At 41.9% G+C, this 27,285-nt stretch overlaps 1 protein-coding gene across 1 annotated transcript in view; it reads right to left on the reverse strand.

The window, feature by feature from the left end:
• col4a6 (collagen, type IV, alpha 6) overlaps positions 1-27,285 on the reverse strand; it is a 169,921-nt gene that overhangs the window by 32,007 nt on the left and 110,629 nt on the right. Inside the window, exons 5-15 of the mRNA XM_034677072.1 lie at positions 11,562-11,696; positions 11,406-11,450; positions 11,190-11,309; positions 11,044-11,106; positions 9,132-9,167; positions 8,952-9,014; positions 8,121-8,156; positions 7,973-8,014; positions 3,220-3,309; positions 979-1,032; positions 809-871 (exon numbers count right to left, since the gene is read on the reverse strand). Of these exons, the coding sequence (XP_034532963.1) occupies positions 809-871; positions 979-1,032; positions 3,220-3,309; positions 7,973-8,014; positions 8,121-8,156; positions 8,952-9,014; positions 9,132-9,167; positions 11,044-11,106; positions 11,190-11,309; positions 11,406-11,450; positions 11,562-11,696 (747 nt within the window). The remainder of the gene's footprint in view (positions 1-808; positions 872-978; positions 1,033-3,219; positions 3,310-7,972; positions 8,015-8,120; positions 8,157-8,951; positions 9,015-9,131; positions 9,168-11,043; positions 11,107-11,189; positions 11,310-11,405; positions 11,451-11,561; positions 11,697-27,285) is intronic.

A 27,285-nucleotide genomic window follows, 5' to 3' on the forward strand; every position in this document is an offset into this window, starting at 1 on the left:
GCTTCTAAATACAACATGAGTATGAGAGCACTGGTAAGTGTGGAAGAGGATAAGGGCCACTGAAGAAAAAATAAATAAATTAAGGTCAATCTTTTTTCATCATTATTATTATTATGAGATAAAAGTCTGAATTCTGACTTTTTCTCTGAATTCTGACTTTAATCTCAGAATTCTAAATTTTAATCTCAGAGTTCTGACTTTAATCTCAGAATTCTTACTTTAATCTCAGAATTCTGACTTTAATCTCAGAATTCTAAATTTTAATCTCAGAATTCTGACTTTAATCTCAGATTTCTAACTTTAATCTCAGAATTCTGACTTTTTTTCTAAGAATTCTGACTTTAATCTGAGAATTCTGACTCTCAATCTCAGAATTCATCTCAGAATTCGGATTTAAATCTCAGAATTCTGATTTTAATCTCAGATCTCTGATTTAAATCTCAGAATTCTGACTTTAATCTCAGAGTTCTTACTTTAATCTCAGAGTTCTTACTTTAATCTCAGAATTCATCTCAGAATTCGGATTTAAATCTCAGAATTCTGACTTTTTTCTCACAATTCTGATGTTTAATCTAAAAATTCTAACTTTAATCTCAGAATTCTGACTTTTCCCTCATAATAATAATAATAGCTGAAAAAGAAATTGACCTTATTTTTTTTGTTCAGGTCCCCTAATCCTCTTTCATAGCTAAGGAATCTCCACAACGTTGATGTGAAAGCAATAAAACAAGACGGCACATTTCTGTTTCTTTCTGCGTCCTCTCTGATGTTTAATATCACTGAAATAGAGTCAGATGTTAGCGCTCACTCTTGCACCAGGGTATCCAGGAATGCCTTTCTCTCCAAGTTCACCACGATAGCCAAAAGGTCCCTGAAAGGGGTAAAGGAAAAACAGTTTTAGGGTCCACTTATCCAGGTTCTCTTTCAGTTCATACAATGTGGTTTATAGCGCCCTCAAATTAAAAAGGAAATACTAACAGGGCGGCCAGGAGACCCACTGAATCCTCTGACGCCCTTTCGGCCGGGTTCACCCTGTCAGAGAAAAAGTAAGAGAACAAATTTAAACCTTAGTACAGGATCATTTTTGCAAAGGTAAAATTGAGATGATAATCTTTCAGTGTATAACTTCTTACTGCATCACTTTCCAATCCTTTATACCAAAACTTACCTTAGTCATCCGTTTAAACTGTAGAAACACACAAAAACTGCCCCGCTGAGACAAGAACTCATTCTTTCAAACTAGCTTAAAAGTTGACCGAGTGAAATGTGGTCCATCTTGATGTAGGGACAGAGCCAGGCTGAGGTTTCCATGCATCCAACACTGTGATCAAGTTGGACGTGCCCTTCCAAATGGGTCTAAGGAGTCATCTCAACCACAGACCCAAAGCACCTCAGCAGGTTCCTTACAATTTAAGACATAGTTTGTCGATTCTGGGCTCAATCCAGATGTCTGACCACCTAACCTTACTTAGAGCCTAGCCACCCAGACAAAAATCACTTGGCCAGGTCATGGTCCTGACCATATGCAAGAGTGATTCTGTAATCCTGCACTATGGTGGTCCAGTGAAATACCAACATTACTAATAATGTCCACCGTAAAGCCAGCACCTTCACTAAAGAAGAACTGAGTCTTCTTGAAGACCAAAAGTCTTCAAGAACTTCAACCAAGTCCAGTTTGGGATTGGGTTAAACTCTGTAATACCAACCCTCACTTGTGACTGGATCCAGAGTTAATTCAACTTTAACTAACTCCCATCTTTGATTCCACGTAATCCTGATCACTTCTCAATTAGGACTTTGAGTCATTCCCTTGGTCCTGGCAGACACTGGATTGTTGTGTATCTCAGAAATACAATCAATTCTGAGTCTCAAATTCTTAGTTGCACCTCCAAAGGGAGTCATACAGGAGACATCCGTGTCAGTTGCCCAAACCACATCAGCTGGAACTTGTGTACTTGATCTTGTTTCATATCAGTACCCAAACCTAAAGACCATACATGAGGGCTGGATCGTGGATCGACTGGGAAATGGAACATTTTGCCCTTTGGCAAAGTCCATGCCTTTAATTCCACTTTACCCCCCACCCTCTCCAATCACTGAACAAGATCTGGAGGTGTTTAGACTTGAGGCAGAATCCCACCCTCAACTTCAATCCACTTCCACTTGGACTCAAGCTATAAGCCGAACCTTTCCTGATACCCTTTTTTAGTCCTCTACCTAGACAGCCATTGGATTTAAGTCTATTTCAGCATGCCGTCTACCAACAGTGGATACCTTTCCAAAGAGCCCTTCAAGAGAACTACCAAGACAGTTTACGACACAGGCCTTGATGTATTTAAATGAGATGAAATAAAGGTTTTTAAAATGTTAATGTGTCCAAATTTTGGTGTTACTTGGAGAAAACCTTGAATACCATCAGTATGTTGCACAAAGTAACCCCCAGTCCAGAGGAAACTTGTAAGGGTTAGGGTTAGGGACAAGTAGATTTGTAAGCCCTCCTGCTCTGCATTTAAAATGTCAACAAACCTGCATTCCCTTGTCTCCTTTGGGAAACCCCACAAACTCCACTATGCCATTGATCATTGGTTGTCCAGGGTCACCAGGCAAGCCCACGTCGCCCTGGATGACGCAACCAGGGGAAAAGATAAGTGTTTATGCTGGACAAGGCGGGGACAGGGTGAGGCGGTAGAGGCGGTGGTTGAGTATTGGGACATTGAGGAGTAAAAGGGAAGGGGTGGGACATTGCGACTGGAGGACGGCCTCTGGATGAAGGCAGTGAAGGGGCTTTTGCCGACAGAGTAAGGAGTGAGAGTCAGAGTCCAAGAATCTCTCAATCAAGCCATGGGACAAAAGCTTTGTTAAAGATATATCCAGGCAGATTTGATCTACATCTGGAAATGAGGGCATTTATTCTGAAATATCACAGGGCTAGCTAAGTGCTTGAAGAGAAGTTTGATTATTTTAAACTCCAGTTTCTGAACCTCTCCTCCAACAAAGTCTCCTCACTTCTGGCGCCAAGAGTCTTCCTCTCCATGACTGTAAAGTTTGCTGCAATCACTGCTCCCAATCCTCGCGTATTGTTTGAGTTTTGAGGACAAGCAGCCTGCTGGAGCTGGTTACCACTCTTACATTAAACCCCCCCACCACATCCAGTTATGTTTGTGTGTTTTTGGAAGCATTAAAAAAGTCATTGCTCCTAGCCTTGCCTCACTGTGTTACCTTATCTCCTTTGTAGATAGTGAGAGTTTGTTCGCTTCTTAGTGACCCGTCGCCGGGAGTACCACTGGGTCCTGGGAGACCCACATCGCCCTGTAGTCCGAAATACACACAACACACGGTTAGCCAATCAGGAAGGGCAAGGTAGCGGACAAGGAACAGGAAAAAGAAAGGAGGTTAGAATGTGAGTGCAGAGGGAAAAAGGGGGAGGAGAAGCAAAAGCAAGAGCTATTGAGACCACAGTCCTTGTTTGTACCATTTACACTCCCTAACAGGATGTCCTTGGCTTCTGCAGTCCACCTCAAGTGGATACTTGAGGAACTGCAGTTTTTTGCATTTCTGCATTGGTTTGAGTTTTCAACACTGGAGGTTTCTTGCTTTTTAACCTAAATGCAAAACATTCAACAAATGATACAAGGCATATATAACTAGGCAGATCCAGTCAACCCTTGTGTTTGTAACCTGACTGCTTTGGCTGATTCAAAGCATAAGCAGTGAGGCCTTGGCTGTGCTATGGAAGGACTAACCCTGACCCTAACCCCTAAGCCTAAACCCTAACCCTAACTTAATATAGCTTAGGGTAACAATATTCTATGTCACGGAAACTGCCACAAACCTTTAGGAGCACCTTTATCCAGATAGATAGATAGAAATTTAGATAGGTAGGTAGGTAGGTAGGTGGGTAGGTAGGTGATAGGTAGGTGGGTAGGTAAGTAAGTAGGTAGGTAGGTAGGTAGGTAGGTAGGTGATTGGGTGGGTGGGTGGTTGGTTGGGTAGGTAGGTAGGTAGGTAGGTGGGTGGGTGGGTGGTTGGGTAGGTAGGTGGGTGGGTAGGTAGGTAGGTAGGTAGGTAGGCGGGTAGGTAGGTAATAGGTGGGTGGGTGGGTGGGTGGGTGGTTGGGTAGGTAGGTAGGTAGGTAGGTAAATGGGTAGGTAGGTAGGTAGGTAGGTAGGTAGGTGATAGGTAGGCAGGTAGGTGGGTGGGTGGGTGGGTAGGTAGGTAGGTAGGTAAGTAAGCAGGTAGGTGGCTGGGTGGGTAGGTAGGTAGGTGGGTGGGTGGTTGGGTAGGTAGGTAGGTAGGTAGGTGGGTGGGTGGGTAGGTAGGTAGGTGATAGGTAGGTAGGTAGGTAGGTGGGTAGGTAGGTAAGTGATAGGTAGATGGGTGGGTGGGTAGGTAGGTGGCTGGGTAGGTAGGTGATAGGTAGGTAGGTGGGTAGGTAGGTAGGTGATAGGTAGATAGGTAGGTAGGTAGGTAGGTGGGTAGGTAGGTGATAGGTAGGTAGATGGATAGATAGATAGATAGAGTGAGTAGTTTAACAAGACAGCTTGTTAGCATATTAAAGCTAATTATACACATTTTTTTTTACTTTCAGGCAAAAAAGAAGAAGTAGCTGAGGAGAGAGAACAAACGGTCACAAAGGGACAAATGCAGGAATGCAAAGAGCAAAATGATGAAAAAAGGGAAAGTTAGTAAAAGAGTGAGAGGTAGGAAAGACAGGTAGAGAAAATAAGAAGCAAGAGCTCAGCGATACTTCAATTTGGGCTTCTCTGGATCAGATTAAAAGACAAATTTAAACCCCAATTTTATTTTTTTCAAAGCAAGAAAAACCAGAGATCTCAACAGGGCGGTTTGATTTTCATCCTGAGAGCTATGCTTTTCAACAGGCTAACAGTAAACTCCAGCTGTTCCCACATTCATTTGGACCCTGAATCTTTTCATGAGTTCAGTGTGTGAAGGTTTCGGTTGAGCGTAACATGCATGTTAGTACCGTCGTGTGATTGTTCAAATGAGATGGGTGGGTTTACGAGGGGTTTAGGAGTCAAAAGAGCAGGCAAAAATGAATCAAAAATCCCAGAATTCACCACCAGATGAATGTGAATGAAAGGGAGGTTTGGTGCAATGTGAGAAGTAGGAGCAAGTGATTCCAGCACCCAGTTACACAGTCCACAGATCGTCCTCAAGAGGGACAGCTCAGAAACCTCAACTTTGACGTTTGTATTAATGTTAATCTCTTAATTTGAGGATAATTCAACGTGTAATTTCAGCATATTCTGCACAAGCAGATCAAGATTAAGCCTGATCAAAGAATATATGACTTTAACATTTGATCCAATTTGGGGGAAGAACTTCAAGTGAAATTTCTGAGCTGTCGTTTACAGTGATGGAAAGTGTGTGATGCCACCGGACAACTCACAAACAATCATTTCAGTCGATTTTGAAATCCAAGAAATATCAGAATGTGATAAAGAAGTTAGTTTTAACAGGAAATGTGGAATTGTGAGTGAGTTGTGAGTTTGTGACTTGTCTCAGTGGCATCGCAGATCATTTGAAAGAACAAAACCAGACTGAATCAAGCAAGGGTTCATGTGATCTTTTTATCATACAGGAAACAGATGCAACAAACCATTTATTAGATGTGTCAATGTGGGGATGGAGAGAAGAGGAGGAAGAGGAGGAGGAGGAGGAGGAGGAGGAGGAGGAGGGTAGTGTATGGGTTGGTTGGGGTTACAGAAGGAAGGGAGGATGGAGGATGGAGGGTGAATTAATATGTTGGACGGAAGAAGTGCAAGTAGCCAAGCCACCACCAGTCAGATATTAACATGCACGGTGTTACATCCCACCAATCCATTCCACAAACAGGAGGCGTGCAAACACTCACTCATGCACACACAGATGAACACACACACACTCACACACATATCTTGGACCAAGCTAGAGCACTATAAGCCTGTTGTTGTGATGTGCAAGTCTATGATGGATGTTTGAGAGAGTGTGGAAACCACAAGTCTATGACAAAAAGCACAATTAATTCATGTCACAAAGAGACACTCTTTAAAAGCTTTTTAAGTCAAATGTGTTTGATTTAAAAATTGAATAGAAGGTAAAGGTAGCCTGTCAAAAAAAACTGCAAGGGGACCAAGGTCTTAATTAGTTAAAGAGGAGCTAAAGTTAAATCTGAAATCACAAGTTCAGAGGTTACAGACCTTAAAATTGGGCAAGCAGGGTTTGAATCTGACCCTTGACCCTTTGCCGCTAGTCATTCCCCACACTCTAAACCCAGCTTCCTACTCTATCCTGTGAATAAAGGCATTTTAAAAAAGCCCTAAATATAATATTAAAAAACAAACAAGTTAAAAGGGGGCTGGTTTGGTCTAGAGGGTTAAAGAGTGCGCCCCATGTACAGAGGCTTTATTCCCTTACTCCACATTTTTGTCTGTCTTCACCTGCACTTTAAAAGAGAGGGAAAAAATGCCCCCAAAAATACCATACAATTATGGGATTTTTTCTGACTTGCTGTAAATGAATTTTTTTAAATCCAAAAATTGAAGTAAAATTTTTTTTTATCTTTTAATTAATTTTTACTTACAAAGGAAATACCTTGTAAATACTTCTTTCTTACCCAAGGAAAAAGGACTACATGGTAGTTTTGCTTTTAATTAAGTCTTATTCTTATAATAGTTTAATTTCATCTTAATTAATTAATTAATTTATTTATTATCTATTTCAAATTCTAGTCACTTTTTAAAATATATACTGTCTTATTTTAATTTATTATAAAAATAATAATAATATCAATTCAGGTATTTTTATTTATTATTATTCTTTTTTTTAACTGATTGTGAATTATTTAATTTGTTTTATTTAGCTAATAATTAGATCTAATAATTTTATGAATTTAACAGATTACCTCTCAGCATTTTAATATTTTATTCTGTCTAGTGTAGTACATACATTTATTTTACTGGTTTAATATTTTAGTGTTTCATTATCTTATTAATTTTATTTTGTTTCAGTGAGTTTTAACATTACTTTTCCTCAGGTTTTTCAGCAACCTCTTATTATTATTATTTTCTTTTAAATTATTTTTATTTTTTGCATATATCATGATCTTCACCTTACATGTGGATTGTGGGGTTATTTTTGGGGGGTACTTTTACATTTTTTAAATGTTCATCTTTTTTTATGTACAGCAATTTTTGTTAAAATATTCTTGTATGAAAACTTTACGAATAAAGTCTAACTGATTGATTGATCGATTTAGTCTTAGAGCTACTCTAAGCTAAGTGAATGCTTCTTGAATGCACACCTAGATAAATAATACATGATATCCATGATCAGGCTTCTATTTTTTTTAAATCCTCTCTTAAGACACACCTCTTCTCCCTGGCTTTTAATCAACATTGAGTGGACATCTGGCATAATGTTAATTCAATTCTAATTTATTTTATTCTATCTTATTTTATTATACATTTGCACTGTTTACGTATTCTAGTATTGTATTTTAGTATTGTATTGTATGCTATGTTTGTCATTTGTGCTGTTTTTGTCCTGTACAGCACTTTGGTCAACTCCGGTTGTTTTAAACGTGCTCTATAAATAAAGTTTGAGTTGAGTTGAGTTGAGGCTTCATTTTTTTTAGCAGAGATGTTCAATTACATTATATTTGACCCTCCAAATATTCAATACAATGTTGTGGTTTTCACACTCTCTCTGAATTGAGCTCAAACAAGCAGCTGAGATGTGACATCATCGAAATCAACGATTTTGATTGGACACAAGAACAGCCTTTAATGCTTCACTGCATCTTAATGTCAGTGTGTCGTTTCTCTGTCGGGGATGAACGTCACCCCATGATTTAAATACTTCAATGTGTGAGCTGCTTTCATTAGCATCGTTAAAGATCAGAACAGGCCGTTCAGTGTGAGCGCCTTCATGTCTACAGACGAACGAGAGCTCTTCAGGGAACCGATCGTACCTTGTCTCCTCGCTCTCCTTGATATCCGTCACTACGGCTCCCCTAAAAACGACAAAGGTTAACACAAACACGCTTGGGAAAACAAAACAGTTACTGTTAACTTTAACTACTAATAAATAACAGAATCAGATCAAAGATGCTTTCTTACCATTTCCCCTGCAGGACCGGGAGGACCAGGTGGGCCCTGAAGACAGAACACAGATGTAGACTTCATTAAACTCTTGTCCTTGTTTCTTTATGAGCTAAATCCTAAATCTGGTCCTGCTGGAGGTTTCTGCCTGTCAAAGGAAGTTTGTCCTTGCCACTGTAACTTGCTAAATGCTGCAAAGTGCTCTGCTCACGGTGGATTAAGATGAGATCAGACTGAGTCCTGTCTGTAAGATGGGACTGGATCTGATCCTGTCTTGATGTTGGGTCTTTGTTAATAATAGAACATAGAGTACGGTCTAGACCTGCTCTGTTTGGAAAGAGTCTTTAGATGACCTTTGTTGTGATTTGGCGCTTTATAAAGAAAGATTGATGTTGAAGTTTTGGATTACCCACAGGTCATGGACTCAGGTCTCCTGGGTGAAAGTCTTGCACTTGAATGCTTCTTTCTTTCCTTCCTCCTCCTTAAGTGAACCGCTTTAAACTTCTCCACTTGACTCCCGAAAACACCAGGACCACCTCAGGTCACTGCTTAAAGTAAACTTAACATCACTTGCCACTGTAACTTGCTAAATGCTGCAAAGTGCTCTGCTCATGGTGGATTAAGATGAGATCAGACTGAGTCCTGTCTGTAAGATGGGACTGGATCTGATCCGGTCTTGATGTTGGATCTTTGTTAATAATAGAACATAGAGAACGGTCTAGACCTGCTCTGTTTGGAAAGAGTCTGAGGAGAACATTTGTTGGGATTTGGCGCTATATAATAAAGATTGATTGATTGATATTGACCAAAAATGGATGCCAAATAAAGAAAAATATGATTTTCACTTACAGAGTATCCATCAGGACCTCTTGCACCAGGAAAACCAGATGGACCATCAGGACCTCTGCCACCCTGCAGAGAAAAAAAGAACAGGATTTAATATTTAAAACACACAAGAGCATTAAAATGTGTTATTATAGCAGTAAGTAGAACTGTGTAGTACAGAAGCAGAAATTGTACAAATCTTACAGGTGGACCGGGTGATCCTGGTGTACCGGGAATATTCTAAAGAAGGAAAAAATGAATTAAAAACAGGTTAATTTATAATTTATAAGACAACACTTAAAAAATGTCCTTTACAGCTGATTCTGATGAAGGTAATCATGATGCTTTGGAGGACATTAACTCTACATGAACCCTGTTTGGGATCATCAGACTCAGAGGTGTTACTGTACTGTTACTGCAGCACCACCTAGTGGTGGAATAATATAATGCTTCAGGCTGGCTCAGAGCTCAAACATACATGGATGATATCAGTTTGGATGCTGATGCACGGTATCTATGAGAATCACAGAACAAGACTAATCTTGGCGTCTGGTTTGACAGCAATTTAAGGTTTGAACATTATATCACAAAACTTGCACAGTGGTGTTTTTACCATCTCAGAAACATTTCTAAAATTCGGTCTGTTTGAACTTTTAAAGACACAGACACATGCTTTTCTCTCCTCACACCTGGACTACTGTAACAGGCTTTTTAGCAGCCTGCACAACAAATCCCTCCATCGTCTCAAGACTGTACAGAACTCAGCTGCCAGGGTTTTAACCAGAAAACAAAACATACGACCACATCCCTCTGGTTTAAGCTTCCTTGCACTGGCTCCCTTTTAGAATTGATTTTAAGATTTTACTGATTACTTTTAAAGCTCTGCATCGTCTTGCTCCAAGCTTTTAATACCCTATGAACCGACACGTACATTGAGATCCTCGGGCAGAGGTTTATTGTGCATTCCAGATACTAAAATGAAAACAAAAGGGGGACAGGGCGTTCACAGTGAGGGGTCGGACACTCTGGAACCATGTGGAGGAGATCAGGTCTGCTGAGTCAGTGAGCTCTTTTAAATCCCTTCTTAAAACATACTTTTATCACAGAGCCTTCCAGGATTTTATCTGAATTTTATTTGACTTTATTTTATTTTAATCATCTTAAAGCTGCTGTGAGGAACTTTTGATTTATATCAATTTTGGCGCCCCCATCGTGGACAAAGTGATACCTCTTATCTCTTGTTCTGTACGTGCAAACGTAGTGTTTTCAACAAAAACCTCACCCTGTTGTCTTTTAGCAGACAGATGTATCACTCAATGTGATTGTTTGCCATGAAAACAGCCGAAAAAGGATGTTTCTAAAGTCAAATGTCAATCATGTGGTCTGACACCTACCCCTTCTGAGTGGTTTAAGGCATTAAAAATGACAACAGAGAAGGCATCAGTGTTGTTGTTTATGGTTTTGTTTGCTTCTAAAGGTCATAAAGAGGCATCAGTGTTGGTGTCAGTCTGTTTCTCAGCTGGTGAAAAACTCCTCATAGTGCCTTTAAGAAATATATTTTAAAATAATTGGATTCCTTTAAAGTTATTTTAGGGGAATTTGATGTCTTTCAAAATATGTTTTATTTCTTTATCTTGGCTTGTGTGTTTTTATTATCTGCCTGTTTTATTATGCTGCCCATGTAACCTGGTTTTAAAAGGTGCTCTATAAATAAAATTATTATTATTATTATTATTTAGATGATCACCATGTGTGGTTTGGGACTAAATAAAAACAGGAGATGAGGGACAGAGATAACAGGAGTTAATAATGAGGTGCATTTCTGTGAACTGGTTTGGAGCTACAAGATGAGCTACTTTCCAGTGCTGCACTTCAAAAAAACAATTGAAAACATCAGATTTAAAAATGTAGAGAGGTTGAAGAAGAATATGAGAAAGAAATGGATGAGGAGTTCAGAGATTGAAGCACTGAGTCGGACAAAAACGGGTGAAAAGGGAAGGTTGAAATGAGAGACAGAAACAGAAAGTCTATTCACACTTGAATAAGTTCTAACAGAACCTGAGAGTCCAGCAGTGTGAGCCAAAGACCAAAACTAAGACGAGTTAACACGACTTACTGTGAATCCACCATCTGAGATGTACCGTGGCTCTCCTTTCTGACCCTTTGGCCCACTCGGCCCCTGAAGGAGGAGGGACACCATCAGTATTTAATCAGTGTTTGAACATGTCCACTAATTAAAAAGGGTTGGAAGTTTGTCCTTACAGCATTCCCAGGAAATCCAGGCCCTCCAATTCCGAATCCGGAATCTCCAGGTTCTCCTCTGGTCCCGTTACAGCCGTCCAGTCCTGGTGGCCCTCTGCCGCCCTCCTGACCAGGGTGACCCTGAAAGGATGAAGAACAGCAAGCTCTTTATATCACAATGTGATCTTTTGTTTGAGATGCTAAAAGCACTGAGTGTGACTTTAAAGGTTTACTTACAGGTACTCCGTCATTTCCTTGGAACCCTGGCACTCCCATCGGTCCCTGTGAGAGGAAAGAATCCATCATTCATAATCAATTAACAAGAACACCTAGTGGTGAGAACATGGTACTGCATGATAGTTGTTAAACCAAGTGCAGATCAATAACACCCACTTTGTCTCCTTTAGGGCCGGATGGTCCTTTCAGTCCGATGTGGCCCTTCTCTCCTTTAGGCCCTGAATGCCCCAGACCTCCACGAGGCCCCTCTGCTCCACTCTGACCAACTTCACCCAAAGGCCCGGGACGACCCTGAGAGAGGAGACAAGTCACGGTTACTCAAGAAGTGACCCTAGTGGTGATGATGGAGAATACACACGGACAACAGACGCCCCTCATCCTCTGATTCCAAACATTCCACCTTTTGCCGACGACTTCAGTTTTACTCGTCACTATAACTTGGAATAAGTGACCTGAATGGGACACCTGTGACCTTCATGTACCATCAGGTCAAGTATAAACACAGCTTGTATCCTCCCTTCCCTCCTTTCCTCACCATCCTCAATTACCCACCATCATCCACCCGACGAGGGAGTAATCGAGCCGGGAAACACTTGCAAACAAATTGCCGGGGGAAGCCATTTTGTCTTTGTGTTATGTGGATTTAATGGGTTTGTTTACACGAGGAACAAGTCCGGGCGGAAAAAAAACCCAGCTGTGAGTTTTTCTTTTTCCTCAACACGTGAACACGAGCTTCACGATCCCAAATCTCTGCGGGTTGGTGAAGTGCTTCGCGCGGGCATGCAGGGGCATGTGGGCTCAGATGGTGGTCTGGGAGGGAAAAAGTGCTACTGTGGTGCTTGAAGAAGTCTAGTTTTGGGAGTTAACTTGAACCTTTTAGGAAATTGAGAGGTGTAAAAGTCTAAAGTTGAGGTGTTTGGGTTTCTGCAGGAGGTGAAAGGCTGTGCAATCGTTTTCAACCACACGAGGGGAGTAGAAAGACGAATACAGAGCGTTACAAGGTGCTGATTTAGAGCTGGATGAACATGCATTCACACTTTGACAACCTGCCATTAGCTTATATTTGCAGCAGTATAACAGGGCAGGGAGAGAGGAGACAGATGGAGGGAGGAGGAGGCGGAGAGAGGGACAGATGTCTGCACTCGGGTCAAAGGAAAGTCAAGTCAAGAGGCTTTAGAAGGCCAATTAAAAAGGTCCTTTGTCAAAGTTCGAAAAGGACTTTCTTTTCACTTTTGGGTCTTTTTTCAAGTCATGCACATTCAACATTCAAAGGTTCGTTTATGGAGATGCAATGCATCAAATGCTTCTGCATGCAGGATGCGATCTACCTTTAAATTAGCCTTAAGGTAACCTAATGCAGAGATTCAATTACAAGGTAGAATATAAAGGAAGCTGGGTTAGACGTTTCTGAACCCAAAACAAAGACGTATGCACTCATAATTCTCTCCTTCAGCTCATGGCACACACACACCTTAATGCACACCCTTCATTACACTCAAGGTAAAGGTTCACACACCCCTTTATTATTTCCACGCACACACGTAACATAAAAAGAAAGGTAATCTTCTGCTCCACACCTGGTCCTATTCATATATGTCAGCTCTGCCTTGCAGATATAAAACCATTAAAAGGAGAAGGTCTAATGTCAGTTATAAAGAATCTCTGGCGTTTGTTTTCGCCTGCAGGGAACAAGCTAACAGAGACATGTGTGTGATAACATCCTGATTGTTCAGGGAATTAAAGTGACAATCACACAAAACTGTAGCTGCTTTCCAAACTTTGAGTTACATGGCTGAAATCAATCAACTCCTTAAAAAAGACCAAACTGTAAGGCTTAATTCTGAGCTAACAGCGTTGTTAGCTTAAAGGTGGTTGAATGCTGAAGCCATGTTTGTATGTAAAACAACACATTTGATAATTAGCTGCTGCAAGACAACAGCTAACACTAGCATTCAATCATTTATACAGTTTCTGATGTCACTGTGTTTCTCCCACAAACGATTAGCAAGGACATGCTAACATTAGCTGTTTTAAGTTGATGTGTTTCATGTCTTTAGGTTAAATTTGACCTGATTTCCCTCCAATTTCCAGGGTTTCTCCTCTCTTGCAAACATGTTTGAGTGGCTTCAAATGGAATTTGAGGGTCAATTTGACCCCAGCAATTTAAACCTCCAGAAACTGATTGTTACCCAGGTTTATGTTTCAGGTACTTTCTGTTTCTTTTAGGTTATAAAAATGTTAGCTACAGTGACCTCAATATCATCTAAAACGACTAAAAACAAATGTGTATAAAAAGTTGAATTTTTTTGTCTTATACAGCTAAAACAGCCTGGGGTCAAATTGACCCCAAGGAACACTGGTGCGTAATTTTTTTTCACAGGAAATTTGAACAAATCAACATTTTAATTTATGTTTTCCCAGTTGTCCCCATTTAAAGGCACTATGAGGAGTTTTTAATTGGCTGAGAAACAGACTGAAACTCATACAGGTGCCTCTTTATGACCTTCAAAAGCAAACAAGACCATCCACAACAACACTGACACCTTCTCTGTTGTCATTTTTAATGCCTGAAACCGCTCTGAGGGGGTAGGTGTCAGAACAGATGATTGACATCTTGCTTCAGAAACAGCCTTTATTTGACTGTTTTCATGGCAGTAATCACATTATGTGATAAATCTGACTGTTAAAAGACAACAGGATGGGATGAGGTTTTCTTGAAAACACTACTTTTGGATGTACAGGAGCAAAAACGAAGAGGTGTCACTTTGTCCACAAGGGGGCGCCAAAATCGATACAATAAATGAGGAAAAGTCATGAAATATGAAGCCAAGATTAATTTAGAGACGTTAAACATTGAATGGGGTCCAATTAACCCCAAGGATAATAGGAGGGTTACTGAGTGATCTGGCTCTACAGCTCTGTATTTTGTGAGGTAGCATCAGATTTAGCAAGTGTTAGCAACTTTGTTGCTTTGCGTTAAAGATAGAAGAAATAAAGAAATCATTTGGCATCTAGGAAAACTGACTTATTCACTGTCTTCACATAGAAAGATCTTTGAAGGTTATGGATTTGTCTGACCTCTAAGTATGAAGCTAGTGTTGGCTGCTTGTTAGCTTAGCATAGCACACGACCCCTTGTTGAACCAAAATGATTCTTTTGTTTTTTAAAGTTATATTTTTGGGCTTTTTGCCTTTCTTTGATAGGACAGCTGGAGAGATACAGGAAATTTGGGGAGTAGAGAGAGGGGGAAGACATGCAGGAAATGGTCGACCGGCCGGGAATCGAACCGGCGACCCCTGCGACCCCTGCGACCCCTGCGACCCCTGCGACCCCTGCGACCCCTGCGACCCCTGCGACCCCTGCGACCCCTGCGACAAGGACTGTAGCCTCTGTATGTGGGGCGTTTCGACCGCTAGGCCACCAACGCCCTGAAAAAATGATCCATTTTGCACTGTGTTTTAAAGGTTAATCTAAAATGTTAATCTGTTAGCTTTAGATATAATAGTCAGAAGATTTGTGAGGTTGTTCCTCATTATACTAAGCTAAGATAAGCTAAGCTAACGACCCAAGAGCTTTGGCTAAACAACTGGAGATACTCGTGAGTGGTATCAATCTCCTTATCTCACAATCAAAGCTTTAAAAGTATGTTCTTGGTCTTTATCAAACTTTCAAACTTCCTCTTTGTGTCATGTGTGATACCTTTCTGTCTCTAGCAGCCAGGATGCCAATGAAACATAAGTTCATTTTTTCCCCTGCATTAGCTTTGACCACAGTGTGTCTTGTTGCAGCTCTGCCTCCAGCCCACGTGTCCCCGGGGGCAGACAGGTAACACTAATAACAGGGCTGAGCAGCCTGCTGGAGCTGTCTAGCCTCACAGCTCACGCTCACACCTGGTTTCACCTGAGGAAAATATGTAAGGGGGGGGTCCAACTTTCTCTCACACCTCACCTTTCCACTGTCTCATCCACCATCACTCTTATCTTTTGCACCCTCATCATATTTAGTTTAACTCTTTGGAACCCTTTCATTGACTCATTCATTTTGTTTCTTTTGTCCTTCTGCAACCTGCTCAGGTGTCTAAAAATATCCCCCTGAAAAAAAAGACATGCTTAGAAGGATTGCGGGGTCGTCTCGTCTAAAGACTCCGGCAGCTTTCTAGTATCTATTTTCAGGTCATAGAGGTCACTTTCAAAGACTCTGCTGTCTGTCTGGTGTTACATAAAAGGTGAGAGGTGAGGTGTGAGTTAAGGTGAAACGACAGCTTGGAGTGAACGCTGTTTCTGTTAATCCCACAAGGTCTAAATCGCCCTAAATGCACGACTATATAGGCGGACGTTTCCCCTTTAAATTAACAAACAAATGCAGCTGAAATCCAATCTTTAAAGGATGTCTTTCTTTTCATGAGTGTTTTTGAAGCAGGAAGTGAGTTTCTGTTTATTCCCTAACATGGCATGGAAATAAAAAATGCCGTCTGCAAAAGGAGAGATCACAGAGAGTGAGGAGAGATAAAAGGGAAGGGATGAAAGGGAACTAAAAAAGGGGAAAGCTGCAGTGAAGATGACACAGAGCTGGAGCCCTGAAAATGACCACTGGGTGGCGATCTACCCTCCTGCACAGGTCACCAACTCTCAGTGACCTCTGTGGGATGTTACTCGTCATATAAGGAAGCCATGTGTGTGAAATCTGGCTAAGAATAAGGCCTGAAGTAACCAAATTTTGAGTATTAACTGCTTGTCATGCAAATACAACTTGTAACTTTAATAGATGAAAAATGTCACATTTGTGTATAAAATGCTGGATGGAATGTTCCAACTAATCCTACAAAAACACAACTTCTAAATATCACATCCATGGCTACATATTCCATTATTTCTGTGCATACCCTTATACCTGCAATATATTTCTGGCCACTAGAGGGCACCATAACTCCAAAACAAGCATCCTGTGCCTCACAATAAAGTAGCTTGGGTGTCTGCAAGGTAACACAACATTAATTTGGAGTCGTAATTCTGGTAACCAGGCAAAAACAACTTAAATTTTATCTCTGGTTTGGTCTCCACCATCTCCTAATGGACATATCTGGCTCTCGAGAAGCACTTAATTTGGTATTCTCGTCTAGTTGGCCCTAAACTTCAGTCAAATGTGTAAGGGGGGTTTTCTCAGAGTGGCAAGGTACTTGGAGGAACTATCAAATTTGCTGTAAAACCGAAACAACATGTTTAAAGTGGCTAAAATGGGATAAAATTGGCTAAAAGGGGCTAAAAGGGGCTGCAGAACTTCTGGGTTTAGTGTTCATTTTCTGAGCTTTTTTCACGTTTTTAATGGTTATAAAAAGCAACACACTAGCTACAAATGCATGGCATAAATATTATTGACTAAGGGATTTTAGGTTGCAGAGGATTGTGTTAAGAACGATTGTTTTTAATAATCCTAGCAAGTTGTTTTGGTTTCATTTTAAATGTGAGATTACAGTTTTTAAAAGTCCTAATGTTTGAACTCTGGTTTGTTCACATTAAACACATAATTGACTTTTTAGACACATGGAGACATTTTTTATCAGAGATTAGTCTGTCCTCCTGCCTCCGTCTCCCCGAGTCCCAACCCCCTTGCCAGTTGGCATCCCCGTCTGTTTTCATGCCTGCCCATCGGGTCTCCGGCCGGCTCTTCCAGACCTTCCATCCTCATCACCTTCCAGCAGACTGGTCAGTTTGTAGGCCCAAATCCCCCCCAGCACAAAGGGCACAATGGAGCCTATTCTGGGCCGCTAAGCTCTCTGGACTTACCGCTCCCATCGGGCCGACCTCACTTCCTGATGGAGGAGAGTGCTTGGACAGACAGATTCTAGCCGCCATGCGTGTGAAAATAAGTGTGTGTGTGTGTGTTGTCCGTGAACGCACGCGCATAGAAACATGAACACACACCCTCAGGCCCTCGGAGGATTTATCAGGGCGCATTGTTTTGAGCTATGAGTCTGCTAGGGGGGAAGATTTTAGCTGTCACACCGCATGCTCACTGGGGGACGGTGATGGGAGCAGCGTGTAGGCGAGGGGCTGGGCGGCTGGCAAATAGTCTTTGGGTGCAAGTCTAACCAATGGGGGCGGTGCGATAACGCAATTACAGCTTGCAAACACACACATGAGTCGGCAGAACCTCTAACGCCCTCAACAAAAAAAGTTCAGAGAGGTGGCAACAAAATGTGCTCAAAGGATCGGGACTTTTGAAGCTGTTAAAGATGAAACAAGTGAAAACACTAACGAAAGAGAGCCGCTCCCGCCACCCGTCTGCACGAACACACGCTCAACGCAGAGAGAGGGAACCCTCCTGTAGATGGGAATGTTTAGGTTGTGCCATCTTTTCTAGCGCTATCCCCTGCAGCGATCAAATCCGTGAACCCAAACACCTTCGCTTATCTCAGACATGTTTGTCCTGCGAGGGATGAGTGATGATACCGCAAGCAAAGACAGGAGGCATAAAGGGAGAGCGACACAGTCTTTGCATACGAGCATGTCAGATGGAATTCCTCAGCTACTTCATGATATGGAAGATAGAAGACCATCAAACTGGAGGCAGTCAGGCATTAAAGATGCAATCAAGGCCTGTATTTCCAAGATTGAAGTCCTATGGATGATAAAAATGACCTTCTTTGGACAGTTTCTGACAAAGGGAAATACAATAATCAGTCTTTCCTCATTCTGTACCTCAAGATGATCTCTAAACGTCTACCCTCCAAGCACTCCCTTCATTTCCTGGTCCAAATTCCAGAAACAACAAACTCTCCTGATGTTGAACAAGATGCTCCAAACACCTGAGGCCCTTCAGAGTTACTCTCAGCGTCTCAGGCTTTAGAGCAAGGCGCTGAAGATTTAAAGCTTACACTTCTCTTTCATCCTTTTTCGAAGCATGAAGTAAAGAGAGTTTGTTCCTTAGGGTTTATAAAAACAGGATGGAGATGGAGATGTGATATCGGCGCTTTACGACTTTGGGTTTTGGTTCCATTCAAAGTTTTATGAGGAAGTCCTTTGAAGTACTTCTTTATCTGAGTGTAAACTCTGAATAAATGTGTTGGAGTGATGCTATTCTTGGTTTAGGTTGAGAGTTCAAGCTGTAAAACATTTATATGTGTTGATTTGTTTGAATTGGATTAAGGGAATCCAATTGAAGACTTCGACACCAACTCTTTAAAAATGTGAATTCATGTTCAAAATATACAAATTTTAACCGCACAAATGAGGGGAGACGATTAGGAGAGAACGGGGTTGGTTGGCACACTCGTTATATATCTCGCCACCAGAGGGCGCTGTCTCTGAAATTGGGGTGTGGACATTCCCAGAATTAGGATCAGAGCTCACCTACATAGTCTTCTCTGGAGTAAGACAGCTGAACTTGAGGTGAGACGACTTTTTGTTGTTTTTCATGTCAAATTGTAAATATTCAGCTCCTCAGTATTTTTTCTTCTAGGCTTTTAAATGATGGGTTTATAACAAAACAAGTGTTACCCTTACAAAGTGTGAGGGGAAAGCTATAGTTTAGATTTTTATTAGCTAGCTAAGTAGTTGTTAGATGATTGTTAGTGGCTTTTTTTTGGCCTTTATTTGATAGTACAGCTGAAGAGAGACAGGAAATGTGGGGAGTAGAGAGTGGGGGAAGACATGCAGGAAATGGTCAAGGCCTGGAATCGAACCGACGACCCCTGCGACGAGGACTGTAGCCTCTGAATGTGGGGTGCTTAGACCGCTAGGCCACCAACGCCCCTGGTTGATAGCCTTGATGCTAGCAAAAAATTCCAGTTGGGGTTGGTTGTCACATTCTCTTTGGGCCTATGTTGGCAAAATCATGCATGCTGAAATGAGTTGGAGTGTGCAGACCCTACATTTGCCATCACTGTAACTCAGACAGACTGTTGGTTGTACCAAAGGAGGGACTTGTATGTGTCATCTTGGTGTTCTGGATCATGATCAAGAATATAATTGGGGGGGATAGGCTGTAGTCATCATCATTGCAGGGCCAAATCTGAGTGTTGAAGAACTCCATGTTTGGTTTGGGACACTTGAGCAATAATGGATGAAACATCACAAGATCAGTTATTGGGACAGGAAGCGCAGGGGAAAAAATGTTAAACTTTCATCACTTGTAGAAGAACCCATGTTGGGTTTGTCAGCTGTCTTTGCTGTCTTGTTTTTCCTGCCTGTGTCCTCCCTCTGTCTGATTCCCACCCTCCTCCGCTCCTCTGACTCATCTGTTTGTGCTGATGGCCGCCATTAAAACCAACAACCTGTTCTCTCTTATCACCAGGTGCTTTCCCCCCTCCAATAAAAATCCACTTAGCAAGTCAGCAGGCCTCCGCTGTCCCACGGTGATGATGTCATAAAACTGTCCTGTTTTCACAGCTGTGGGACAGTACGAGGAGGAAGCTGTTGTTTGTTCTTGTAATTTGTCTCCTTGCTTGATATGAGCCTCAGACAGTGGAGGATACATGTGTTGTCTACCCATGGATAGTTGAATGTCTCACTTAAACCTGCTCAGGATGAGATACCATGAACACATCGAGCTGTTTTTTTCCTCCAGAGTCTTAAAAACTTGAATTTAATGAGGTTTCAGGGCAGAAATAAAAATTAGCCTGAGGTGACAACAAGCTTTTACTGCAAACAGCAGATGTAATTGGTATGTATGGCTTGTTCACACCTTAAAAAACAATGTACGGATGAGATTGCTCAGGTAACGCAAACGTAGATGGTTCAGAGGTCATTTATGGCACAGCTGTTAAATAACTGTTAAATAAGACAATACAAATGTAATTTCTTAAAGCTGGATGTTTTCATTTTGTTTTGGTTTCTGACTTCCTGTCCCGCTCCATCTGCTCTGTTGAGATTGATGCGTCGTGCTCCGGCATCCGGCAAAAATGGAAGTCTTGCGTATCTGATCCGGAGGACTCCGACCTGCTGGATCAGAGACGCAGACGCCGGAACACAACGGAGAGGATCCAGTGGAAGTTAACACACACTGGCCTTTTTGCCTTTATTTGATGGGAAAGCCGAAGAGAGACAGGAAATATGGGGAGTAGAGAGTGGGGAAGACATGCAGGAAATGGTCGACCGGCCTGGAATCGATCAGGCAACCCCTGCAACGAGGACTGTGGCCTCTGTATGTTGGGCGCTTAGACCACTAGGCCACCAGCGCCCCTGTTAAAGTTAAATTGAAAACGACTCGTCTGGCAGCTCTAGCTTCCAAGCAATCATCAGACATCTTCAGTTTGACTCACACTACGTTTGCACACAAGAATGTCTTTGGTTTTGAGATCTAGCATTTGTTGATGCTCAACGTTAAGATTCACACAAAGAAAGCTGACTCACAAACATCATATCAGACGCTACAGTCCCATCTAGGTCAAACAGTCGTTCCCAAACAACACTGAGGTCTGTTGACAGCAGAGCCAGACAAGAATGTGGAAACCGACAAACAAAAACAACTCAGACATCCTTCTCATTTGATTCAGCTTCACGTCTCTTTGTTTATAACGGAGGGGGGGTGAGACCGCTCACGTTTCCACGCGACAAAAGAAGCGAAGACGAGCTTAGAGCAGCTGTGTTTAGTTTGGTTGGGATGGAGATTCCTGCAGAGTTTGTTGGTGTTTTGGTTGTGTGCATACTTTCTGTATCAGCGTGGACAGTGTGGGAATCCCTTCCTCTACTTATCTGTTCGCTCTGACATTCATACTCTTCCTGATATGATTGGATTTCCACCCTAACCTGCAGGTGAGGCGACTGTGACCATAAGGGTCAGGACGCAAGGAGCGTGTGCAATTAACCTGCGATTCCCACCCCAGACCAACACCCAGCTCCACTTTAATGCATGCTTATTTTCAAATCAAACCTTGACGGCTTGCATCCAAGTAAACTTTAAGACACGCATAAATATCTGCACACTAAATCATTCTGGTCCTTTTTAACGGCGATGAGAGTCTACATGTTTCACGAGGTGTCATTTAGCTGAAGTTGCAGGAACAAGAATTGAGAAGTTTCTCTGCAAATAAAAAAAAAAAACCATCATAAATGATCATTTTGATTTGTGTGAAGCGTGTGTGTGTCGTGTTTAGTGTTTCGGAGATGTCGTAAATAACCGTGCCGTCATCATTAAAATCGCAAGAGCCTGTAAATTCGGTAATAACTGGTTCTGTGCATTCCTGAACTTTGTAGAAAAGTGTGTGTGCACAGGTGTGTGTGTGTGACGTTAGATCACCCAGGATGTGTTTGATTCCTGCTCTGTGCAGGAAAATGATAGTCGAGAGGACGTGACACCTTCCCTCTGGCATTTTTTCCACTTCATTTGCTTTTATTCAACGTTGTCTTTGTTTCATTTTGTTCCAGTTTGGAGGTAAGACTATAATTAGGAAAGAAGGAGAAGGAACGTAAGACAACTTGAGGCCAACATTCAAACAAAAGCGTGACCTTTTCTGTGCTTCTCTTTAAGACCCTGCTGCACAGAGTGTAAATACCTCAGAGTGTTTATGAGGATGTGTCAACGTTTGTTTCAGAGGGTGGTGAACAAAAAGGAGACAATTTGAAGAAAGGAGCTGATACATTTTTTGTAACAAGCTGTGATTGACTGATACAAAAGGCCTGCAAAAGGTTTACTAAAGACAAGCAGACTAAGGACATGGGTTACTGGAACCATGTCTTGTGGTCTGATGAGACAAAGATAAACTTATTCGGTTCAGATGGTGTCAAGAGTGTGTTGGGGCAACCAGGTGAGGAGTACAAAGACAAGTGTGTCTTGCCTACAGTCAAGCATGTGTCATGGTCTTGGGCTGCATGGGTCCTGCCGGCACTGGGGAGCTCCAGTTCATTGAGGGAACCATGAATGCCAACATGTACTGTGACATACTGAAGCAGAGCATGATCCCCCTCCTCTTCAGGGCAGTATTCCAACATGATAACGACCCCAAACACACCTCCAAGACGGTCCCTGCCTTGCTATAGAAACTGAGGGTGAAGGTGATGGAGTGGCCAAGCATGTCTCCAGGTCTAAACCCTATTGAGCATCTGTGGGGCATCCTCAAACGGAAGGTGGTGGAGCGCAAGGTCTCTAACATCCACCAGCTCTGTGATGTCGTCATGGAGGAGTGGAAGAGGATTCCAGTGTCAACCTGTGAAGCTCTGGTGAACTCCATGCCCAAGAGGGTTAAGGCAGTGCTGGACACACACAATACTGACACTTTGGGCCCAATTTGGACATTTTCACTTAGGGGGGTTTACACTTTTGTTGCCGGTGGTTTAGACATTAATGGCTGTCTGTTGAGTTATTTTGAGGGGACAGTACATCTACTCTGTTATACAAGCTGTACACTGACTACTTTACATTGTATCAAAGTGTCATTTCTTCAGTGTTGTCCCATGAAAAGATAAAATCAAATATGTGCAGAAATGTGAGGGGTGTACTCATTTTTGTGAGATACTGTACATCAGCTGCAGCTTCCTAGAGCTCAGAAGCGTGTGTTTGTAGCTTGAAGGCTGCTAAGAAGATGGTCGCGTCTAGATGGAAAGATCCCTTTCTGCTCACTCGTAAACAATGGTTGCATACGTTTATTGATGTTGTGTATTTGGAACTTTCCACAGCTCGCATCCAGGCAGTCAGGATGCTGAACTCTCTCTCTGTTTTGCCCCTTCTTCCCATAGTGCCCCCACAGTCTGTCATCCTCAGGACTGAAACACACACACTCACTTTGATTTTAAATTGCACTATAGCAACGTTTTTGCACTGTTTTTAAACTGTATTTTATTATCTTTATTAGCTTACTTCTTATATCAAATCCTCAGCATGTCTGCTGCATACAGAAGTTTTTGACAATGAAGAAGACTTTGAACTTTGAACTTTGAACATAACTCTGCTATGGTGTGTTACAGTGGACGATCTGAAGAACTTGCTGAACTGAGCGACCCCCCTCACACACTCTTGCTTACATCCACACATACACACACCTACATCCACATCACTTCACTACATTGCCACAACATATGCAACAACCTTGAACTTTCTCCCTTCTTCATCTGGACCAAATTTTATTTTATTTTATTTTTATTGTCTATGACCCTTGGCAATCTATGTTTGTATGTAACTGCAGAAATTACAATAAAAATGTGATCACAAAAGGAACATTTCTTCACAACAAGACAACGAAACCATGAACACTTCATCTTAATGAGTGTTTAAAGCTTGTGTTTCTCCAGATAATGTGATAATTATAGGGGTAATATTTGAGCATATTGGTTAAAATGTTAAATTAGTAAAATGTGACAAAAAAGTCAATAAATTATTTGACTTTAAAGGAGAAACTGTCTCTACTTAACATTCTGATTTTACAATTTCTAGACTATCATTTGATCGAAAGTAAATAAATTCGCCTTTTTTGTGCCTTTTAATCACAACTAGCAGTCACCCTCAGGAGATGGGGTCAAGTTAGGTGTTATAAGTTGGATTAGTCTGATCCAATTGTAACACCGGGTGAGGAATGCACACAGTCCATGAGAATGTCTGCACACACTGCTGCCTGCACTCTGGGTGACAGCACTTCCTCCTGGAGCCATGTGAGGGCAGTAGAGTGCACTGCAAGCTGATTCAGGTCTCTGATTCAGACCTTTAACAGGGATTTCTTCCTCTATGTGTAATTCTTTTTTAGATTTGGATGCTTTTGGTTTATTTATGTTTTTGTTTTTTCAATAATCCGAAAGGTTTGAAATAAATCCTTGTAAGAAGTTTGGATTAAGGGGCAACAAAAGGTCAAGACGCCACAACACACACACACACACACACACACTCTGACCCGTCTATCTCTGACTCTGTGATCTCGCTGCCCCTGACCTTCTCAACCAGCCTCGCCATTGTGTCTACTGCGACCCTTGACCTTTCCTAGACTAAACTCAGAATCTGGTGAGTGGATGAGCTGGCTTTAAGGGGTCAGGTGTGTGTACATGTGTGTGTGTTGTTCTCTGCTTGTGTGTGTTTGAGAAGTTCAAAGCTAAGTTTCTTAGTCTCAGCTCAGCTTTGTTGAGACATTTTGGACAAAGGGAGGCAAAATCACAGCTTTACCGCTGTTTAAAATGTGTGTGTGTGGGTGTGTGTGTTTTGGTATGTGTGTGTGTGTGTGAAGAAGAAGCCAAAACAAAGACCACCACCATTTTTAGACCCCTGCCCTCAAAAGGAGGCCCTCCACCTGATAAAATGCCACACAGGGGCCCAGGAGTCTCTCTCTCTCTCTCTGTGTGGGTGTGTTTGTGTATGTGTTTTGAAGGGACATATTACTGATAAGACCATCCTGTACATACATCCTGCATGTCATACACATGCAGGTAACTACACATGTAACCCCTAAAATACACACACACTCAGAGAGAGAGAGAGAGAGAGGGAGAGAGAGAGAGAGAGAGAGAGAGAGAGATTGAAGATATATTGAAAGATAAGGAGAGACAGAAGATCAAAGTCAGCGTTCATGCTTGTCTCAGGGTCATTCTGCTGCCAACTGGGATTATCTGTGTGCAATCTGAGCCTATACGTGTGTGTGTGTGTGTGTGTGTGTGTGTTCGACAAAATATGTATATCCTACCATCTATACTACCTTTGTTCTCTCCTTTCCAGTTTTCAGGACATACAACATTTTTATACTGCATTCTACTGGCTGACATGCAGTTCTCCAAACGGCCACTAGAGGCTGGCCCCAAAAGTGAGTCAACCCCCCATTAGTCCCCATGTTAATCTCCAACATGATCCTTTATTGTTGGAATTCATGTCCCAAAAAGGCATTATTTTGTATACTGCATTATACTCTTTCAAACTGTGTGACCTGCAGTTCCCCAAACGGCCACTAGAGGCTGGCTCCGAAAGTGAGTCAACCCTCATTAGGCTCCATGTTAATCTGCCTAACTTTACAGCAGAATTACACGTGTCTCGTAGAAACCTGGTTTTGGTCTCTAACTGTGAAGGTTGCCAAACTTTCATAACACACTTCTATCTTTTATTGCACCATCTATCTCTCTTTTCCAGAGATCTCTCTTTCTTTACACCCTGCAGTCTTCCTTCTCTTCTATCCTTGCCTCTACTTCATGAACCGATCAAATCTCCTCTTCTTTCCTCACATCACCAGCATCCCCACTCCCTTCCTTCCTTCGCTCCAACTACAACTTGAAAATAAAGCCAAAGTGTTTCTTCTGTACCGCTGACCTAGAAGGAAACTTGCCAACCTCTCTCTCTCTCTTTCCCTCTCTCTCTTCCCTCTGTACCTGTTTCAGGATTAAAATGAAGGAATTCAGCGATGGAGAGACGCAGTCTTTCATCGAGAGGCCCCGCGGAGGGGAGTCATCCCTCGTTTCTTATCTCCCCATCCCACCGAGACACTCATCCACTATCACTTTACCCTCATGGTGTTTTAAAAGGGGAAGCCGCTGCACTATCTTTACTACTCTCTATTCATCCTTTCTTCTGCGCTCCTTTGTTGTCTGGGTGTGTGAAGCAGAGTGTGTATCTCTTTCCTTCTCTCCGTCTCAGAAGCTTCTCTCATGGCTTCATGTTTTGAGAGTTTCTGCTGTTATCACTCTTCATTAATGAATCAATGATTTGTTTCAAGCTTTAAGTGGTACCGCTACTTCTGAATTTAACTCCTTGGCACACCAGGACTGTTTTGGCGTAGAGACCTCTTACAAGCTGCCAGTTCTCTTTCCTGTCCTCTCCATATTACAGTCCCTCTTCCTGGTTCAAAATAGCATCTAAAAGACATCACCAATGGAACACTACATGATATTCTGAATTGTATTTTATCATATTTGAGTTACACAAATAATTGTATTCCTTTAGAGTTCTTTCAGGGGAATTTTAAGTCTTTTAGAATATGTTTTATTTCTCTATCTTGCCTTGTGTGCTGCCCATGAAAAGCACTTTGTAACTTGGTTTTGAAAAGTGCTCTATAAATTAAATTATTATTATTATGTGTGTCCTTTCGTGGGCATCACACGGCGCTCACTTGACCATTTTTGCCAGATAGTACCATCAAATGAATGCCAACTTGCAAGTCTCCCTAGCATTGGAGGAGCAATCATCATCCTCCCTATCAGCTGATCTCAACATCCTCTCATTCGGCGGTCTATTTAAGCTGCAAGTCTCCTCGTCTCTGCCTCTGCTTTGCCAGTGCTCCTGCTGTCCTGCTCAGTGCTGGGTGCAAACTTCGTACCCACCTCCTCCCCGGCATCCACCTGCAGGCTCCAGGGGGGGTTAGTCTTATCTCATTACTCCCAAATGTCTGCATTTAAATAATCAATGCTGAGTAATGAGGTTCGGAGCCCATACGCCAAACACAATACTGTTTGCTGCAATAAACTTTATCTTAAGTAAACGTGAGTTGTCTGACTGAACTGCTATTACTGACAATGACGGCATGATAATACGCCAACATGACTAAAGGGAGCTCCAGCACTTAATTTTTTCACTTGATTTTAAGTGATGATTTAAAGATGGTGCCTTTTTTAAGCTGTCAAATACAAAAATATGCTGCTTTCATGTGTTTAAGGTCACTGTAAGGTAAATTATTTGACTTTCAAGAACAACTTTTGGTGATTTTCTGAAAAGTGTTAAAGTCAGATACATTAGAAATGAAAGGATCTTGGTTGAATATTAGTTCTAGCTGTTGCTGTGATTTCTTAGGTCTTTTATTTCACCTACACGGTCAGACTCCAGAGCACTTGTCAGAACTCCTTCACCCCTACCAGCCACCTCGCCCACTCAGGTCCAACATGTCACACCTTTTAACTGTTCCACGTACACACCTCAGCACTCACGGTGACAGAGCCTTCCAGGCTGTAGCCCCCAGACTCTGGAACGCTCTGCAGAATCTGCAGAT

This window comes from Notolabrus celidotus, chromosome 23 (genome assembly GCF_009762535.1).
Source record: "Notolabrus celidotus isolate fNotCel1 chromosome 23, fNotCel1.pri, whole genome shotgun sequence".
In the NCBI taxonomy this organism is placed as follows: Eukaryota; Metazoa; Chordata; class Actinopteri; order Labriformes; family Labridae; genus Notolabrus; species Notolabrus celidotus.